We start from the raw sequence: 12,554 nt of genomic DNA, 5'->3' as shown, positions 1-12,554 counted from the left end.
GACTAATTAACTAATTAACTAAGGGTGTATTCACACCTGTCTTGTTTGGTTCGATTGAATCGAACTCAAGTTCGTTTCCCCCCTTGGTGGGACTCTGGTGTGCACCAAACAACCGTACTGATGCCCAGCTGAAGAGGTGGTCTCGGTCCGCTTCCAAGTGAACTCTGGTACGGTTGAATGGATGAACCAATGAATGGACGACCTCAAGCACACGTGTGGTTTTGTTTACAGTTTCTGGTTCACTTGCAAAAAGGGCAGTGTGAAAGCGAACTGCACCAAACCAAAAAAAATCAACATTGTATTTGGTCCGGACCAAAGCAAGTGAACTAGCGGACTTTTCCTGGTGTGAATACATCCTAAGTCTTCTGTGTGGAGCTTGTGAAAAATTAGGGTGTATTCACACCAGGAATGTCCGCAAGATCACTTGCTTTGGTCCGGACCAAATACAATGCTGACTGGGCATCGGTACGGTTGTTTGGTGCGCACCCGAGTGCGATTGCTGTATTCACACCTGCCCAAAAGATCCGCACCAAAGGGGGAAGCGAACTTGAGTTTGATTCAATCGAACCAAACAAGACAGGTGTGAATACACCCTTAGTTTGAATAAAACACTTGACTTGCCGTTGATGTAAAATGTTCCAAATCTGTCAGTTAGGATGATGTTTTAGGCAGTAGGACAGCTCCCTATGTAGGCTCTCACAAACAAGGCAGCATCCTAGGTTTTGGAACAGAGACATTCTGTGTTGGTTGCATTAGGATTAGCACTGATACCAATATAGGAGTATATACTTCATTCACCACCATATGTTTTTCCCCCCAGGCTGTAAGTCGCACTTAATGGAATTGGGAATCTGAGGGATATACATAATGGATTCCTGGACATTTTCGTTCTCACCCAGTAACCTCCCCAGCAAACTGTCTGGACTCCCCATGTACGATGGCATCAACATATCTGAAGAAGTGCTGAGAAATGAGACGGACCAGATCTTGACCAATACCAGCACGGCCGTCATCACCTTCATGTACTTTGTGGTGTGTGCCATCGGTCTGTGTGGAAACGCTCTGGTCATCTACGTCATCCTGCGATACGCCAAGATGAAGACGGTCACCAATATCTACATCCTGAACCTAGCGGTGGCAGACGTGCTGTTCATGCTCAGTTTGCCCTTCATCGCGATCCAGTTGGCGCTGGTGCACTGGCCGTTTGGCGCAGCTCTGTGCCGCGTGGTCATGACTGTGGATTCGCTCAATCAGTTCACCAGTATTTTCTGTCTGATGGTGATGAGCATCGATCGGTACCTCGCTGTGGTGCATCCCATAAAGTCCACCAAATGGAGGAAGCCCCATGTCGCAAAGACCGTTAATCTGGTCGTGTGGGTCGTGTCGTTCGTCGTCAACCTCCCAATCGTAATCTACAGTGGGCTGATCACCAAACCCGACGGCTGCTTCTGCACTATTGTGTGGCCAGAGCCGCAGGAGACCTACTACACCACCTTCATGTTCTACACCTTCTTCCTGGGCTTCTTCCTGCCTCTGATGGTCATATGTCTCTGCTATTTGTGCATTATCTTCAAGGTGAAGTCCTCAGGAGTCAGGGTGAGCTCCAGCAAACGGAGGCAGTCTGAGAAGAGGGTGACGCGTATGGTGTCCATTGTGGTTGCCGTCTTTGTGTTCTGCTGGCTGCCTTTCTACATCTTCAATGTGACATCGGTCACAGGCACCATTAGCACCACACCTTTTTTAAGGAGCATGTTTGCCTTCGTCGTGGTGCTAGGATACGCCAATAGCTGTGCAAACCCAATATTGTATGCTTTCTTGTCAGAGAACTTCAAAAAGAGTTTCCAGAATGTGCTGTGCTTGAAAAAAGCGGGTGCTTTGGATGGGGCTGAATGCACTAGTAGCAAACAGGACAAGCCGCGAATCATGAATGAGCCAACAGAAACTCACAACACTCTGCTAAATGGAGACCTGCAAACCAGCATGTGAAAAAGCAAAGGTCATTGCTCAGCAAACTGGATTTGAAATCAATAGGAAATGTGGTCTCTACAAATAGAGTAAGAGGAGTGACTGTAAAACCATCAAATATGGGTTCCATTTTAAAGCCCACTGGCTTAGTTTCCCAAAGTTACAAACTCTAATGGATTTTTGGTCATCTTGACATATTTTCCATTCATTGGTTAAAACCTGTAAAATACATTGGTAACACTTTAGTTTAGGGACCAATTGTCACTATTAACTAGTTGCTTATTAGCATGCCTATTATTAACATATTGGCTCTTTATTAGTGATTATAAAGCATATGTTCTGCATGACCATATTGTGCATCTCTAATTCTACCCAATACCTAAACTTAACAACTACCGTACTATTAAAAAGCAGCAAAAGTCATAGTTAATGTTTTGTTAATAGTGAGAATTGGACCTTAAAATAAAGTTTACCAGTTCTTCCTACTAACTAACTCTTAACTATGACTTTTGACTCAATAAACTCCTAATTTGCTGTTTATCAATAGTTAGTAAGGTAGTTGTTAGGTTTAGGTATGGGGTGGATTAAAGCAATAATCCCCAAGAAGCCTCCGCTTCGCGTCGTGCCTAACAACCAGAGCATGTGAGCGGAGCGGAGGTTGGGCGGAGCGGGGAGCGGAGTGGTAATATTTCCTTAAGACCGCAGAGCGCCTTTCTGAAGATTCCGCTCCGCTCGCTCAATACGCTCAGCGCCACTCGCTCAACCCAGAATGCCGTTTGGTGATTTGCTTGTTCGAGATCGAGAATCTGTAGAGATCGAGAATAGTAGAGCAGTTATGGAGTTCAGATATTGTTTCAACGAAGTTGCAAGCCTTATACATAAATGTAAAGTAAAAATCAAAGTTAAGAATGAGCAGGGAGAAGAAACTGAGAGGGAGTGCAACTAGTTAATAGTGAGAATTGGTCCCTAAACTAAAGTGTTACCATGCATTTTATAAAAATGTAACTCAGGAGCTGTTATCAAGTTAGTTCTTTAAACAAATCATGATTATAAAGAGAAGGACTAAGGTATTCTCCAGTGTCATTGTGTTTGAAGAAAATATTCAGTATTCAGTATCTAGTTAAAAAAAATTAAAAATAATTCCCATAGACAATAGCAAACAACACCACCACCACAAGTTCATTACACTATACAAATATGCTTTCTACTTTTTAAAGGTATTTACACAGTGTAGCCAGCAAGATGCTGAACTGGATTGTATTGTAATATGTATCACTCTGTTGTTGCATTGTACACATGTTAATATTATTTTCAAGAGTCTCACATCTAACTAATCTGAAGAGATAGTTCATCCAGAAATGCAATATTGCTGGTCTTCCTAGTGGCAATTCAAGCTGGAAATAGTGCCATGGGTCTCTCTCATCATTTCTAATAACCGTGCAAAGATTCTGGCCTCTATCCCTTTGAATCTGAATCAACGTAATGTTAAGGTCAGACAGTAATCTAGAGAGATTTTCCTCGTCTTAATAGAATGTTCATTTGAAAATGGCTAAAGCATTGTCCTCATGTTGCTTCTGAGATCAGGCAGGGACACATGTATCATGATCTTGGATGAACTCGTTAATTCAGATCAGTGCTTGTTTAAACATTCTTCGAAACATTTGGGATAATGTAAGTACACAAGTCAGCAAAATATTTAACACTGTTCTAGTGGTCTTTGGATATTTTAATTAAAAAAGCGTACATATTGTGCCTTTAATTCTCTGAATATCAGCAGTTACGTTAACAATCCGTCAGCCTGCGCCATCTAGAGTTTCATGACTAAACTATATATTTATACTGGATTAAAAAAAATTGAAATGAGAATATGCATAAATCAAATCAAATGCCTGCATTACAAACATGCCTAGTCACCCAAAACTGAAAAAATCGGATATCATTTACTCACCTTCATGTTGTTTCAAACTCATGCAGCTTTGTAATACATCTCCCTAGTCATTTCCAGCACAGTTCTGCCTCCTTCTCCCACTCCCTCTGCATTTGCAGCAGTTGCTCCTCTCTGTTGTTACACCGTTGTTGTGATTTAAAATAAATAATAATCTGGAGAAGCTAGAAAAGAGCGCGTTTCCGACCGGATTCATTTCAGAGTTGCATCAGAATCGCTGCGGTGCCGACTCGATTTTCAAGGTGAGGAAATGTATTTACATTTGTTAATTTATGTTTGAAAATATCTGTTTTTAACAACTGGTTTTTGGCTGTCAATCGAAAAAGTGCATCGACTGAAATGATGCTAAGTTTTGTTAGCATTGGGTACTCATTAATGATTTGCGTTTATTATCAATCTAATATAAATTAATAATTATTTGATGCATTTGTTGTGTTTATATGCTCTCAGATCACACTTTATTACACTATGGCGCATAGCGACAAAGAATTAATCCAGTTTCTCAGAAAAGGGCGCGATGATGCAGCATCCCTCGGAAAGGTTTACGACTGCACCAAAATGGATGCCGTCGTGAAGAAAGGCCACGCTGACCCTGCAAAAATGGACCTGGGTCAAAGCGTCGAACAGGGCCAAACAGTTATTCAAAACCTTGACAATGAAAGTGCAAGAAATCATCTGGTTCATCTTCTAAAACTATCCATCAAGGTCTTTGGATGGCCAAACCAAAATGGTCCAAAGGTCAGTCTTTTTCAGGGTTGCCAGGTTTTCACAACAAAACCCGCCGAACTAGCCCAAAACTAGCCCAATCTTCATTGCTCCCCATTAAAAATACACGTTTTTGGTGGGGTTCCCCTAGTAAAATTCGCACTCCAGGAGCTAAATATCACGTTATCAGGGTCGCTTTAACCCGCGGACATGAAAAACAACCCACGGCAACAGTGATAAAGTAGCCCAATTCCGCGGGAAAACCGCAGACTTGGCAACACGGGTCTTTTTTGAACATCCAAACTTTAAGGCAATCAGAGTATATAAAAAATTAAGTCAATTGTGAAAGATGGGTGGAACAATGGATATAATTTATCTATGCATTTATACTATGTTATTAATTTTAAAATTAGAACAGTCGTAATCCTATTAATCTTGATGTGCAAAACAAAGTGTCAAGTTTTTGCAACAGAAGATGTAGAGCCATGATGCACAGATATGGTGTAATGTTTGAAATTCACGGGCAAAGAAGAAAAAAATGATCCAGTCCAGCGCTAAAATCAAATGTAAAATGAGAGATAGGTCATGTCCTAAGTCACGTACACAACAAGCAAAACCTTCTACTTCACATGGTAAGGTTCTGTTGACCTAAAAGAAAATAATTGATTGTATTGTAAAGCATTTGTTTTGAAATAACAAAGATGAATTGACTCACTTTTACATACATTCATCAGATTCAAGAGTCGAATCAAGGGCATGTCCAAAGCCTACAGAATGTCATTATGACCAAGGTCCAGATCATGGTTAGTTATTATAACTATGATTATTACATTTTAACACTTATTAGTTGTTTTTGTAAAATCCTGTTTATTTTTTTGCATATAAATAATACATTTTTTATGATACAATATAAGATGCTGTAGCCCTATATGATTAAGATTTATGATACTGCTATAAAAATAGTGCCCACAAATGCTTTGCTTAAACGTTAAAATATATATATATATATTTTTCAAATTAGAACAGCAGTGCCTGACATTGCAACAAAAAACAATGCTCTGTAGTAAGGTAACTTAAAGAACAACACGGCATCATTAGACGGGGGACTGTTTTGCACAATTGTGAATGCTTTTCTTTCTTCTTTTTTCTTCTCTGGGGTGTGACAGATTCTTTTCTACATTGTCACAGTGTCTGGTTGTGGTTCTCTGGACTGGCCACTTGAGGGCGCTCTCCTGTTTCAGTGTTATATGTTTTGAACTCCATTTCCCATAGTCCCTTGCCTGTCGTTTCTGTTCTGATCATGATCACCTGTTAGTCATTTACTCATCATCCCATCAATATATACCATGCTCACTCTGTCTGTCGTTGCTGCAGTATTGTATTTGTTATCTGATGTTTGATGTTGTCTAAGGTTACACCATGTTATCTGTTCCCTGTGTTTTGGATTATCTTTTGCCACGTTTTTGTTCTGTTTATTTATACTTTAATAAACTGCACTTGGATCTTACCTTGTTTTCTCCTGGCATTCCGTGACATACATGAGTTGCAAGAGGTTCTGGCAGCTGCTAGTTCTTACCTCCATTCAGAGAGTACACCACATTCAGCATCACTACATTGGGGCACAAGGACAGCAGCTTCATCGGAGAGATGGAGGGAGGCTAGGCCCTCTTTGATCAACAACAGACTTGCAACAGAGCATATCAAGGTACAGCTGTGTTCGGAGTGCAAGGCAAAGGTGCCGGTGGTCAAGTGCAAAGATTGTTTGCCAAAGCAGTATACCTGCATCGACTGTGACTGTGCAATACACCGTACACAAACATTCTACAACAGAAGCACCATGATTTTAGGGTTCCACACCACAGTGGTTAAAACAGGACTCTGTTGGTCAATACTTTCACCATCATGAAGGTACCGTTTTATTATAATAGTAATAATAATAATTACATCCTTAGTAGTCATCATAAATGTCTTTCTTATGATAGACACACAAGTCATTGTCAGACTTCCATTTTCATTTGTTAAAGGGTTAGTTCACCCAAAAATGAAAATTCTGTCATTAATTACTCACCCTCATGTCGTTCCACACCCGCAAGACCTTCATTCATCTTCAGAACACTAATTACCGTAGTGACCCGAATATAACACGATGTTTTTTTTTTTCTTGGAAATACATCTGAAAAAAACGCAGTCGTCTTATATTCAGGGTCTAGACTTTGACATGTCAATAATACACCCACAACAATAGGTGGCGCCAAATACGCATAAAACGAGTGTGCCATGAAATACGTAATGTAATGCGTGTTGTAAAGATCGCGAGTAAAAACAAAAGAAAAAGAAAAGCTTACAGCTGCATGAGTCGTGACTGTCACGTTAGCCTGATGGGACCAAACTCCCTTTGTGATTTTAAAACGTAAGACAGTACCCAGATTTGAAGACTACAGTAAGATTTAACTTCTACTGTTAATAAGATTTTGGTAGGCTACTATTAGATGGATAGCCTAAATGTCCTAATTCAGATGGGCTACCTGTTTTTTATTTTTTATTTTTTATGGTATATCAAAAAGTGTATATTTTTTAAATGTGATTGTTGGTACAGTTTACCAGTTTTTACCATACTTTCAAAACAAACATTAAAATAGTAAAAATATGCAATATGAAAATAATTGAAGACAAAATGTGTTTTACTGAGAAAAAACAAGATTTGGTTTTTAAAAAGCCTTTTTCCAAAAGGTACATCTGGAAAAGGGGGGTCGTCTTATATTCGGACCAATATGGTAAGATATTTTTGATGAAATCCGAGAGCTCTCTGACCCTCCATAGACAGCAAGGATATACTGTGTATATATATATATATATATAATGTTCATCTGTATTATCTGTGTTAAATGGGAAGCATCAATCTCTTCTAAAAGTGGCAGGAAAGTGTTTGAATTAGGTGATTTTCAGGCATTTCTCACAAAATGTCATCTCATCTTAATTTAAGGCACAATTATACACAAACACATGATCAAATTATTGAATTATTCTACGTATTTATGATACTTTTCAAATATTCAGAGCATAGTTAGCTGCAAAAGCAAATTTGGAATTGGACAGACTGAACAAATAGATGTGCTGTGGAATGGCCTCTAGAGAGCTCTTCACACCACATTTCCTAGAATATAGCTGAGATGAAGCTGTTCTATAGGGAGGAGTGGTCCAAAGTCCTTCCTGAATGTTGCAGATCTAATCCACTGGAAACACCCGATTTATTATTTCTGCTAAAGGAAGACCAACGCCTTTCCTTTGCACTTACAGTACACTAATGGGACATTCAATGTGATTGTATTTCAAGACATGAAAGATTACAATTTATTTTGTGGCAATAGCTTAAGCACACTGTCTTTACAGACACACTGGTATGTTATATATTTAGGAGTGAACTAATTATTTAAGTATTACAACTATAGAACAACTATTACTACTATCATTGTTGTAAATAACAAATAGTAAAAAATAAATGCCCAATGTCAATTTATTATTTTTCAGCCACAAACAAAGGACGAAACATTTCAGGTGGTAAGAACCTAAAGATGTTTATATATATATATATATATATATATACACACACAGGGTGCGAGTTGCCAAATCAGTAAAATGATTCGCGATACGCGCTTTGAAGTCCCGATCTGAATCAAATGATTCGCCATACGCAATCCAATTGGAGCGTTTCGAAACAGTGAATCGTTTTGCTACGCAATGGTTTAACTGATTCGGAGTTTCAAAAAGCTCCGTTGATGCCGTGTTCTTTGCTCACTTTCTCTATATAATCTATTCGTTGTTTGGATAACTGCGGAAATTAAATCATTACAATGAATAGGCCTAACTTGCAATGTTTTTTATTAAATTTTGATCACGTTAAATACGGTTTCTGTCGTATTAAAAACATTTCATGACTAAAAAGACAAGTAGTTGGGTCAGCCTGTGCCTATGGAGTTTTTTATATGCCTAGAAAAAGTTTTCAAAAGCATCCCCCCTTCTGTTTTTTTTTTCACAAATCACACCCTGTACAGGTGCATCTCAATAAATTAGAATGTCGTGGAAAAGTTTGAATTACTGAAATAAATTAACTTTTCCACGACATTCTAATTTATTGAGATGCACCTGTGTGTGTGTATATATATATATATATATTTAAACCATGTGTTCATAATTTTCTCATCCCACGTGATATATTAACTTAATTGTTATTTGTGTTTTTAGTTAACCCCTGGAATCTTCCAGATGATGGTATTCAAGGACTTCAGTGTGTGTTGCAGAGAAAATTACATTAATACTAAAAACTAGCACAGTTCAATGATAAATGTGTGTCAGGGTTGTGGGTAGAGATGAGGCAAGGACTCAAGTGCGTAATGAGCTTTATTGAAAAATCGTAGCTTTTGGGGGGAAAACCACTTCATTTTATGCATCTGAATAAAAAAGTTCATAAGGCTGCCATGTGTCCTTCCACTTTACTTCACTGAATAACAAAATACATTAAATACATTTTCACACTACCTGACATATTTAAAAAAATAAAAATAAGATGCAAGTAAAACTGCCTTTAAGTAGCAGAATATTAGAAGATTAAAAGAAAAACTTATGCAAAACTTTTAAACAAATTTAAAACAAATTATGTCAAACTGTAACTGTTACGGGGTGAATGAGACGAGAGGCATGCGGATCCATATGCAAGGCTTTATTTAGACGGAGACGTGGTCATAAAACAGACATGGGTCAGACAATGGCAAACAGGTATATTGAGGGCAAGACAGAAGAGTAATCCAAAACAGGCGTGGTCGATCAGCGGCTAACAATATCCAGAGAGCTTGACAAGAGAGGTAATCCAACAACATGAGCAATAGTCCAGACAAGTTGCAAACATAGTCTGATCGGCAAGATGAAACGATAATCCAAAATACACAGGCAAGAATCTGAACCCAGGAAAGCAGGCAAGGCTATGACTAGGAACTAAGAACTAGAAATGGCTCCGTAGAGTAGCTATCGCTATGAGAGTGATAAACGCTATACAATACTCAGCCATGAATGGTGGTGTGAGACTGATTATATAGTGTGTGTTATTGGTAGCAGCTGTGTGTGATTGGTTTCAGGTGCGCTTGTGATTAGTGCAATGGAGCATGGGAAATGTAGTCCAGAGTGATGTGTAACAGTCTGTGTGGTGTGAGAGTCAATATAATGGGAGGGCGACTCCTGGTGGCAAGCGGACGGAAGTTCATGAACAGGATTCGTGACAGTAACCATATTTGTTTTATTTAGAGCTCAACTAAAAAACTTTGCATGCAAAGCTTAGACTTAAAAAAAAACAAACTGTTTAGAAGTAAATAATAATAAAAAAATTCATACCAGCCAGAGCAAGGCTGCCACCTCATACCAGCCACCTTTGTCTCTTTGCCCCCCTGAAATTAAGCAAATTACATAAATTTTAATTTTCAACATGTGAATTAAGTATTTCTTTTTTAGGTGCCAAAGCTGTCTGATCCTGCACATAAATTTAAATTCAAGCCAAATAAAAAAAGTCAGTAGGCGCGTTTCCATTACCCTTCAAATTGCGCAAATTGAAAATACGCCTAATGGAAAAGCGTCAATTTCGCAAAAACGCCCATATATCACAAAAAATGTTTTACGCTCACATTAGGTGTTTTTTCAGGCAATGCGAAAAAGGAATAATTCGCAAAACTGCAATGGAAACGGCTTTTTCGCATTTACAGGTCACATAAAAGGCGTATGTAAAAAGTCATATGATCTTTCTTCAATGTACTATAACCTCCAAGAAACACTTCATATGTGGCCGCTCTCCAGTAGAAGGGGCTTTCCCTGCCATTAATGCTTAGACAATTTACACTAAACACGTCTGCGGCGCAGTGTGGCTCTGATACAGCCACCGAAGCTGATTGCGGCCACTCAATGCTTGTGTTTATTCCAGAATCCAGCCGCGTAACGCACGTTTCCGAAGCGGCTCTCTGTGCTGCTTCTGTAAAGATACACGCATACCTTTGAATAAATATAGCCACAATCGGTTGCCATGGCTTATCGCGAGAGGCAAAAGGTTACGTTTTAGTCGCATAACATTGGTTAATGGAAACGCCGTCATTTCGCAATACGTTTTTATTGACATTTAAAAAATATCGGCAAAGTTTTGCTCAAATCTGTAATGGGCCTACTGTTACTTACATTTTTTGCTTTTCCTGTTCCCATGATTTTTACAGTGTTCTTTGTTTAAATGCACTGGGCAGTCTGTTAGGAAGAGAACATAAACAATTATATTACTATTTGAAAAGGACTGAGGCTTCAAACACACACACACAATGCTGGATGTACAGTGGGTACGGAAAGTATTCAGACCCCCTTAAATTTTATATATATATATATATATATATATATATATATATATGGATAGAAAATAAAAGGCATATAGATGTAGAAATGATGGAAATACATCTTCTCTGCTGAAAAATCCAGCTTTCCTGTTCACCAGCATAAGGTATGTTTTGCATGCTGGGACCAACATGGGATGCTGGCTGCTGGTTTGGTGGTCAGCATAAGGAGCAGATGTGCTGGTATACTAGCACATGTTGGCTTTTGCTTGACTTTCACTAATGAAGAGAATGTAGATCAGCTAATGATAAACCAGTTCTCTGAAATAGCTCAAAGGTGCATCTCATGAACCTTCAATTGGAAAGCATATACTGTATAGACAGAGGACACCACAAGAGTTACAAATTCTGACAATGGATATTTCTTCCCTGTTGGCCTGGCAAATCAACTAGCTCTGTGGCCGATGCCATTTCAACCACGCCTTCCAAGAGCTGTCAGATCATCAGCTGGACAAGTGTCTATTTCTAAAGTAAAATAAGCCTGATATTGACATGACCTAAAAGGCTGCTCTGTAAGAAAGAAAGAAAGGAGCCACTGCTCCAAACGTCATACCTACAGCTAATTTCACTTCCATCTGCAACATGGAAAACCTTTAGAAGACTTGAAAAAATATTCTTTATTGTTTCTATGGACACTTTATCCACTGGGTATAAAAAGGAATTATCTGTGATTAAGTCAGTTGTGACACATTTCTCTTCCCCAGGAGAAGAAGAGGATATCTTCCTAATGCGTGAATTTTGTGCATCTGCAATCACAAGGGAAAAAACATTAGTTGGAGAACAACAGGAAAATGCTGAATGTAAAATATGACTTTTAATAAAATTAATAAGGCAGCTTAAATCTTTTTTTTGTATATAAGCAATTGTAAGCAAAATATAAAGAAGCTGTATTTGTTTAATCTCACATCAGACTACATATGCTTTAAATGTGGTTGAAAAATATCACTCATAAGTTCTTCATTCTGCATGCTCCAAAGGCCAAATTTAACATTTAAATGTATTTAATACAGTGACTTACCAGAACATTTGCAGAATTTTCAAGTTTGCAGAAATTATTTGCACCTTTCATATTTCTGACCCATCGCTCATTTATTTTTTGTTTGGCGACTTTAACGGCTTTTTTCCATTTCTGTTTACAGGTTTTGCAAGCCACAGAAATGTGGACATTGCATGAACTGCATTTTTTTTAATGTGGACCCAGGCATCCTGTGATAAACAAAAAAAACCCAGACATTTTAACATTAGCATCCCTGTTGAAAAAAACAGCATATGCTGGTTAGGTAGGTTTTGACGCTGGGATGCTGGTTTATGCTGGTCCTTTGCTGGTTTATGCTGGTCCTTTTGCTGGTTTATGCTGGTCCTTTGCCAGCACATGACCAGCATAAACCAGCAAAAGGACCAGCATAAACCAGCAAAAGGACCAGCATAAACCAGCAAAAGGACCAGCATAAACCAGCAAAAGGACCAGCATAAACCAGCAAAAGGACCAGCATAAACCAGCAAAAGGACCAGCATAAACCAGCAAA

The 12,554-nt window shown here is 38.7% G+C and overlaps 2 protein-coding genes across 2 annotated transcripts in view; both read left to right on the top strand.

The window, feature by feature from the left end:
- sstr2b (somatostatin receptor 2b) overlaps positions 1–2,258 on the top strand; it is a 3,935-nt gene extending 1,677 nt beyond the window's left edge. The window contains exon 2 of the mRNA XM_016475993.1: positions 821–2,258. Within this exon, the coding sequence (XP_016331479.1) occupies positions 868–1,986 (1,119 nt within the window). The 5' untranslated portion in view covers positions 821–867 and the 3' untranslated portion in view covers positions 1,987–2,258. The remainder of the gene's footprint in view (positions 1–820) is intronic.
- LOC107680187 (gastrula zinc finger protein XlCGF57.1-like) overlaps positions 1–12,554 on the top strand; it is a 964,523-nt gene that overhangs the window by 591,080 nt on the left and 360,889 nt on the right. The gene's annotated exons all lie outside the window — the stretch shown is intronic.

This window comes from Sinocyclocheilus anshuiensis, unplaced genomic scaffold (genome assembly GCF_001515605.1).
Source record: "Sinocyclocheilus anshuiensis isolate Anshui unplaced genomic scaffold, SAMN03320099.WGS_v1.1 scaffold492, whole genome shotgun sequence".
NCBI lineage: Eukaryota > Metazoa > Chordata > Actinopteri > Cypriniformes > Cyprinidae > Sinocyclocheilus > Sinocyclocheilus anshuiensis.
The sequence above is the reverse complement of the archived record's forward strand: the minus strand, read 5'-3'. Positions and strand labels throughout refer to the sequence as shown.